Below are 9,014 nucleotides of genomic sequence, written 5' to 3'. Positions count from 1 at the left end.
AATTGCATGAACAGATTGTCCAAACTGTTGCTCTGAGATTCTGAGAAGATATGACAAATGTCTTGAGTGAGATTCACATTAAAACCAAATGGCTATATTCAAACCAAAGTCACATGTCGAGCTTCACACTAGCAAACCAAAACCATCTTTTTTTAACTCAAACGAAATTAATAATGGATTGGTTCTAACAAGACGGTGTAATTTTGACTTCCTGAACAGTGGTGAAACTTGAACATTGTACGAAAATATTACACATAAAAAAACACCAAACAAAGACCATAAATCAAAAAAGAAGTTTGGGCTATGAAAAATCAAAGCCATGGGCTTTTGAATCCTGAGGGGCCCAAGTAAATAATAATATTCTTCATTGTTATTTATTAATAATGGGCTATAGTAATAGACTAATAGCACTTCTAAGCCCAAAAAATAGGAGGGGTCTGGCCCCTATTGACCCCCATAAACTTCGGCCCATGTTCCTGACATATTGGGCCATTTCAATAATTTGAAAGCAAGGGAGGAAAGATGAAATTTGTAATAACCACATAAGCTTACCAAGTAATCTAGTCTAAAAATAATGCAAGTGTTAAAACCTAGATAAATTATAGAAACAATTAAAAAGCTAAGGGGTCACCATCAAGGTTTATTTATCATTTTTACTTTCATATTGGATTGCATTTTAATGTATTGACACCAGTATCGCACTATTATAACCGTCACGAATGTTTATTTTTAAAGTTTTCTATTGATGTAAAAAAACACATCCGGGCATATGGCAATTTTTTTTTCTTTTTAGTTGTTATACTAAGCACCGGTACCGTACCAGTGTCGTAATGAATTGAACCAGTACCGACCAAAATTTTTATTTTAACACTACATCTACATTTCCACTTTTTTAACGGCAAGAATCGACATGCCAACCACCGTGATACCGGGCGATGTGGCCAAGGTCGACTACTTGACCGCCGCCAGCCCCTTGGCTCTCCTAGATGCGCAGAAACCCGACCTCCACCTGCCCGAAGACACGACAGTTGAATAATCGGTAAAATCTCGCCTCCCATTCAAGACGAACCGGCACCACCTGTATTCGCCCTTCACCTGAATGCCGCAGAAAATAATGGGGAGAGTGAGAGCCGAACCTGGATCACAAGGAACACCAAGTCTTTCCTCAACCACTCCACCACTACCTCATTAGTCAAACCTAGGTCACAAGTAACACCAAGTCGAACCTGAGTCGACCAAAATTTTTCTTTTAACACTACGTCTGCGTTTCCATTTACAATTACATTTTGTTTGAAGTCAGTCCGCCCCACCGTGAAAAGCAGATAGCATGTATCAATAGCGAACTAAACCCATACCGATCAAATTTCCATCACAGTCTCGTGTAAACACACGTGTTTAATCCTGCTACTTATATTAAAAACTACAATCCAACTAAAAAACTAATTATTAGAAACCTTAACATTTTCACCTATCCAAATAAGTACCACTTGAGTTATCAGTCCCGAACTAGCTTTCCCCTTCGTAATCAAGTTTCAAGTTTCCTGATACTCTCATAGTAATTTCTAATATTTAAAATGAAAAAAGAAAAACTATCTAACAAAAACACAATAGCACATTTAAGCAACATACGAGCATATAAGGGGTTCAAACAAGGTCTTTAACATTACATTTCACAAAGGTGACAAAATATATCTTAAAAGAATGTAACATGCGACACGACGTTTATTTATTCAAACAAATGAGTTGTGTCCACTAAGCAAAGGGTCACAATAACATAAATATTTAAAACACAATGACGACGACAACAAAGATTACGACCTCTGAAATCATCCGATTCTGGCTCCTCTTCTATTCAAGGCTTGGAACGGATAGATAGAAACATAGATACAAGATATCACCAGCCTCTTTTAAGCGCCTACCTGGCTAAACAATAGCCTGCGAATCTGCAAACAATATTTAAAAAGTGAACACCACACAAATTTCTTCCTTCAATGTGAGAACCAAAAGGATGTGAAAGAAAAGGTACCTCGGGAAGTTTCCCACGGAATATAACATCCAAACGAGCATCAAGCGTGTTTTCAAACACGATTTTACCATCACGAGAAGCCAGAACCACACCTCCCGAGCTGAAAACCCCAAATAACATTATAGGTAAACATCACAAGACACTGTTTTTTTCCAATATCTAAGTAGATAAAAATAATAGGGGCAATTTCATATATACCCCTACAAACTTGCAAAATATCATATATACCCACCCAAAATTATAAATATCATATGTACCCTTGCAAAGTAGTTGAAATATCATATATATAGAGAGAGAGAGTATACTATTGTTTATGGGTAAAAATAAAAAAAAATGAGTAAAAATAAATTAAGCTAAAAATGGGTTGCATAAAAATACGAAGTTATAAGATGAGCAAATATGAAAACTTGAAGTTAAAAAAAATAAGGGCAAAACGATCATTTATTAGAATGTTTTTAATAAATTGGGTATATTTTGATATTTTAACTACTTTGTAACTTGTAAGGGCATATATGACATTTTTAGTTTTGGTTGGGTATATATAATTTTTTTCAAGTTTGTAAAGGGTATATATGGAATTAAACAAAGAAAACTAAAATTAATAATGTACCAGGAAAGAGCATGAGGATCGTCAGGAGAAGAGGCAGCTGGAAGGTAGATACTGTCAACTATGATCTCAGGTTCATGAACACTTGTTTTCTCAGCATATTCTGCCTTTGCTGCATCAAGAACAGATTTAACGATATGCTCGTCTTCTTTCCGGCAACGCAACAACACCGATGGTTCTTTCAGTCGGAGTAAACCCTGAAAACACGTAGCTTATTGTGATATTATATGGTAATATTAATAAAATACGGAGTAAAATGTCGTTTTCGTCCCTGAGGTTTGGTCAGTTTTGCGACTTTCGTACAAAGGTTTGTTTTTCCGCATCTGGATCCAAAAGGTTTGAAATCTTGCCATTTTCATCCGACTTGTTAACTATATCCATTTTTCTCCGTTAAGTCAAGTGTATTTTCGTCTTTTTTTGTTAACTTTAAAGTCAATTCGGTCTTTTGAATACGTGTACATTATGCTAAATGCTTGTACATAAAAGCGAAAAAGACCGAATTGCCCGACTTGACACAGAAAAATGGATGAAGTTAACAAACCGGATGAAAATGGCAAGATTTCCAACCTTTTGGATCCAGATGCGGAAAAACAAACCTTTGGACAAAAGTCACAAAACGGGCCAAACCTCAGGGACGTAAATGGCATTTTACTCTAAAAATATACAAGGGTTAATATATGCTTAATTAGTACCTGTACGATTAGAGATTTCAACAGTCCTTCATAATTATGATGGTGTTGAAACTTCGGATGGCTCACATTCAACAGATCATTTGATGCTGCTTCTCTCATGGCACTAACCAAGTCATCTTGTGCTTGAAGAACCTTGATCCGAGAAGCATTCAGTTGCATGGAATATTCGCTGCAATAAGAATTGTAAAAAGTAATTACATACAAAGTTTAAAATACCCATTTGCTAAAATTGAATTATCTCTTACGAATAGGAAAAATCTAAAACATATGATGGTCATCCTCAAAACTATTAAACTAATGAAAATTAGTAACAGAAGAACAAATCAACAAATAAACATATGATGTATGTGCATAAAAAATTGAGTAAAAAATGTTAGGAGAATTTTACATTTTCTTTCGAACTTCAACTTGCTTCTGTTTGCGTTCGTATTCCTGTCGGATCTTCTTTTTCTCTGCCTCCACTAATTGCAATTTCTCAATGTTAAATTCCTGCAATAGTCAAACAATTAAAAAGGTTAACTTACAACGTTGACTTGTGTACTTGCTACCATAAAGTTACATCATACCGACTTAATGACTTAATTGCATATAATGATAAAAATAATTCCCAGACTTAGTGTCTATAATCAATCACAAAACATATAAACTCCGTTTCTTGATAGTGCTTTACTTAAATAATTTGACTTAAAAGTTACTTAATAATGCTAAACAAATCATATATTGATCTGCAACCTATTAGACATGAATTGGGTTACATAAATGGAAACATTAAGTACATAAAATCCATTTACGGGAAAAACAAATAAGGACGACGGTACATGCCACCAACCCCTTTACTAGAAAATACAAAATTGCGCTTACTTAAATAATTTGACTTAAGTTCATTTTAAGTTACTAGTCGAAACCATCAAACACTAAATTCCTGCAACATCAACTAAAAACCTAATATGCTGAGATATTTAGAATTTTAGATCAAGTTTATCTTAAGTAAACTTAGATATCCGCCAAAGATCATATCATAGTTCTTAATATACTTAATTTGTTTACAAACATTCAATTAACTCCTGCATCAATCAACCAAATAAACAAACAGAAGTACTACCATACACTTTCATGGATTTTGTAATAGGTATGCACGATACGACTTTTCCTTTATTTGGTTCAATCGTTGCAGGACGTTAACAATGAGAGTCTGAATCAATTTCCTAATGATTTGATTGATGATCTATACGTCTAGTTTAGGCTATATAACCGTGACAAGTAACATCATGAGTCTGTGATCTAAAACGACAGTTCGAGCTTTTAGTTGAAATCACCGAACCTTAAACTCCTTCAACAACCAAAAAAAGCTCAATAACCGCCTTTTTAGATCACAGATTCACGATATTAATTGACACGCTGATATAACATAAACTACATCTACAGATCATAAATCATAACCTAAACTACATCAATCGAATGGTAAATCGATACAAACTCTCAATGTTAACTTCCTGCAACAATCAACCAAATAAACGAATAACCGTATCGTACATACCTACCACAAAATTACTCAAACATACATACTATCTTAAAATCACAAGGCTTCAAAAATCAATAACATATGAACAATCAATCAACACAAAGAAAACACCGTAATTTAATCAGGAACATACTCATGCAGTTACGTAACCCTAGGTATACAGAAACATGATAGCAATCAAGCAAAAGTGAGGAAGAAACTTAATCGATTTGATCAGAAACTTACTTCCTCAGCGGAAACTGAGATCTCGTTGGCCTTTTCATCCGCTTCTTGACGGATGAATCTGACCATCTGCTGAATCTGCTTTGAAACATCTGCATCGTTCATTTTTGGATCTGAATTTGGGGAAACAGAAACAGAGATTTGAGGGATAATGAGATTGGGGCAGATGGCAGATTGATGAGATAGAGAATTTGTATAAATAATTTAGTTTTAATCGTCACAGGGTCACATGAAACGTGTTATTGTATTTTTATAACTAGTCCTTTTATTTGGTTGAAAGTACATAAATAGTACCTGAGTTTTGTTTTGGTGATGGTGATTGGAAGGTGTGAGCGATGTGGATAAAGAGTTAGCAAAGTGGTCCCGTGGTTTTACATTATTTGGACAGTAATATGGAGTAGGTGGGGTCGAACCAAGAAGAGTCAGAGAGTGAGTCAAGACCAAGAGTTATTGAGTTGGTACAGATTTCAGATTTGGGTTCGACTTATTTAAGTTAATGAGTTGGTACAGATTTCGGACGGATTTGGGTTTGACTTATACAAGATAAAAGAGTTTGAGTTAATATTGGGGAGGGGGGGGGGGGGGGAATATTCCACGGTCCTCCCAACCGCCAAGGTGATCCCACCTCGCAGACCGCCACCCAGCAAGCCTGAGTCTGGGGGTAAATCCGCTACCGTAGGGGCATTGGGAACGAGCAAGACTCGAACCCGTCACCTCCGGGTTAGAATGCGGGCTGGTGGCCATTGGGCTGACACCCAATGGTTAGTTTGAGTTAATATTTGTCGTGAAGTAATGCTTATGATTTTAGAAATTATTTGTCGTGAAGTAATGTTTATGATTTTACTCTATCTATTAAAAGGCTATGTCGCCTTTTACTTTATAAAATTAGCATCCATTCAGAAGATCATTGACTTTTGCTGGTTGGGCTATATAGTGTAAAAAAGTTTAAACAAATGAAATGGTTTTTTATTTTAGGTAAATTGGATTTAAATAATCTCAACTCACTGTTATTGGCCAATAATAATCTCAACTCATTTAATCATCAATAATAATCCGAACTATTCACTTTTGTTTGTAAAATACTCCCAGTTAAAAAAACACTAACTAGGTTAAAAAAATTGCTGACGTGGCAGGTGACGTGGTATGCCACGTCAGCAAATTTGCTGACATGGCAGTTGATGTGCCATTTTTTGATGACGTGGCTGTCTATGTGGCATTTTTTGATGACGTGGCAACTGATGTGGCAGGTGATGTGGCATGCCACATCAGCAATTTTTTAACCTAGTTAGTGTTTTTTTAACTAGGAGTATTTTACAAACAAAAATGAATAGTTCGGATTATTATTGGTGATTAAATGAGTTGCGATTATTATTGGCCAATAAAAGTGAGTTGGGATTATTTAAATCCAATTTGCCTTTATTTTATTATGGTTATAACTTTTAGGATAGAATATCTTTTAAAAGGCTATGTCGGTGGACATAGCCTTTTACTTTATAAATTTAGCATCTATCCGGAAAACCATCGACTTTTGCAGGTTGGGCCATATAGTGTAAATAAAAAAAAGTATAAACAAATGAAATGTTTTTTATCATAACAAATGAAATTTTTTTTTATTATGGTTATAACTTTTAGGATAGAATGTTTATAAACTTCTGAGCATGACATTGTGATATGCTTATTTTTGTCTACATAGAGATATAAAATTTACTCAAAACCAAGTTGTTAATGCTAATATTTAAGTTATTGAATCATAAACCTACAAATCAAAAGTTGTCTCGCCGTTTACTTTTGTATGCTTTTTAATAAATTACGCCGTTTACCTTTTTTTGTTATTTTAGTAATATAATATAATGTTTTGTATAATTCTGAATATACAATTGTAACGTGCTTATTTTTATCTACAATCTAATAAAAGTTTTCTTCAGGCGTGTCATATATGTGTTTTTTTCTTTACCGCGAGGAACCGAACCGATGTCGTCTTAACATTGATACCGGTACCGTATTTGTTAATAGTTTTCTTAACGTGCTCATATAAATTTCCTTGAATATGAAGTTGTATGTGCAATATAATGTTTTTTATACCGTAAACTATAATGAGTGTCAGTATGGTAATGGTACCATGTGAATCAACTGATACCGACTGAACAATATGGATACTAGAATTCATTTTTATGGTTTTTAATCGATATAAAACATATCTATTTTCGTTGCTATATCAATTGTTGTATCATATCGAACTAAACCAATGCCGATAAAAACCCGCCATGAAGCGCGGGTTATCCAACTAGTTAGAAATTAAAAGTTTACTATATAAATATATAAAAAAAAAAGTTGGTATTCGGTTTCTTGGCTTTTATAACCATAATAAAAATGAGTATTAGCATATCACAATGGTATGATTTGATACAATATTCGTGGCACGTGGTTGGTCTTTGAAGGGACACATGGTCGGTCTCTGAAGCTAAAATAAAAACAACAAAGTTTGTAACCAATGGCCGATGGGGTATGGACTCGTTGTCACGCATGGCTGGATCTGGATTTATAGAAAAATATTTTTTTTAATGGCAAAGAATGTCACGTGCAAACTCATTCTACTTGAGGCTATGTACAAGACTGACTTCTTGACCGCCATGAGACCGTGCCCCTTAATGCGTAGAAACCAGATGGAATCCGTAAACTCTCGCCCTGTCAGGTTCGAACCCGAGGTTTGTGGAACCATATAGATCGAAACCGAAAAAAAAAAATATTATATGGTATATTTATTTCTTATTTTTGTGAAAATGAATACTTTAGAAATATACCAAACATTTTTTTGTTAACTTGAATGGTATATCAGTGTGTAAAGCATTTTTTGTATCTTTTCTTATATTGATTATTGGACTTGGTCATTGTTTTTACAGCTACACACAATGATTTTTGTATTTGTTTTGTAGAAACAAAAATTAATAACATCTTGTAATGAGTTGTAAGAAGGTGTTTCAATAAGAAGAAAATGAAAAATTATATAATGTAATTTTCTTCTTTGCTAATACATTGTATTTTCTTAAATAAATTGTTTATGAAAACCCAATTAAACAAGCAAGAAATCTGTAATCTAACCTTGCTTTCACGTACATCAGACCATCATTAGTAGTTCCCCTTATAACTAAAGTTAACTTTGTCAAGCATTTTCTTTTCTTTCTAAATTATAATTATATTATAATTATAATTATATTATAACTCTAATTTAAAAATGAACATCAAGTTTTTATGATCTTTAAAAAAAATCAAGTTTTTATAAGGAACACTAGGCTATCACCTGGGAACATCCCGGGTTAGGAAAATTTAGTTTTCAATAAAAAAAAATACATAAACAACATTTTCAAAGTCATTAGTATCTTCTTTTCCTCCACACAATAATTTATTTGTTCCGTTTCATCAATATCCTAACTTTGTCTCCATGTGTATTCATAGTTTTCGTGTAAAGCTAATAACCTTTTAATTGTGTCCTTGAATAAAATAAAAAGACATGTTTTCAAACGTCATATTGTTTTATTAGCTTAGTTATTTATGTTATAAAATAATAACAACCCATGAATTGAATCTTTTTATGTGCCAACTTCAACGTCCACTTCCCATATACACACGTATATATACTGCATTGGCACTCCATCATTTATGGATAAAAGTGTAAAGGTGAAGCTAATTTGACTCGATGTTTTGTACAATAAAAAGATGCATGCTGTTCAAGTGTTAGAAACATGATCACAAATGAAGCCCTTGCAGAATGACAAAGATCCCTAGTGCCACAATAAACATTTATTTTCAGTTGAATTGGTACGTCTAATTTGATTTACACCAAAATTTCCATTTACTTCTTTATACGTGAGCAGGACGCTGTCTAAAAAAATCAAGTGCATGGGATAGAACTGGCCTCTTTATTACCTAATTTTTATTTGACACAAA

The 9,014-nt window shown here is 33.8% G+C and overlaps 1 protein-coding gene across 1 annotated transcript; it reads right to left on the bottom strand.

The window, feature by feature from the left end:
• Window positions 1–1,615: 1,615 nt before the first annotated feature.
• Window positions 1,616–5,532, bottom strand: LOC110930358 (V-type proton ATPase subunit E). Its single transcript, XM_022173656.2, has 6 exons — window positions 5,073–5,532; window positions 3,714–3,814; window positions 3,326–3,494; window positions 2,637–2,830; window positions 2,027–2,126; window positions 1,616–1,943 (listed from the first exon to the last, which is right to left on the bottom strand). The coding sequence occupies exons 1-6, from the start codon at window positions 5,172–5,174 to the stop codon at window positions 1,908–1,910; spliced, it is 702 nt and encodes a 233-aa protein (XP_022029348.1). The 5' UTR covers window positions 5,175–5,532; the 3' UTR covers window positions 1,616–1,907.
• Between the last annotated feature and the right edge of the window lie 3,482 nt (window positions 5,533–9,014).

Source organism: Helianthus annuus, chromosome 3, assembly GCF_002127325.2.
Source record: "Helianthus annuus cultivar XRQ/B chromosome 3, HanXRQr2.0-SUNRISE, whole genome shotgun sequence".
Lineage (NCBI taxonomy): Eukaryota > Viridiplantae > Streptophyta > Magnoliopsida > Asterales > Asteraceae > Helianthus > Helianthus annuus.
The sequence above is the reverse complement of the archived record's forward strand: the minus strand, read 5'-3'. Positions and strand labels throughout refer to the sequence as shown.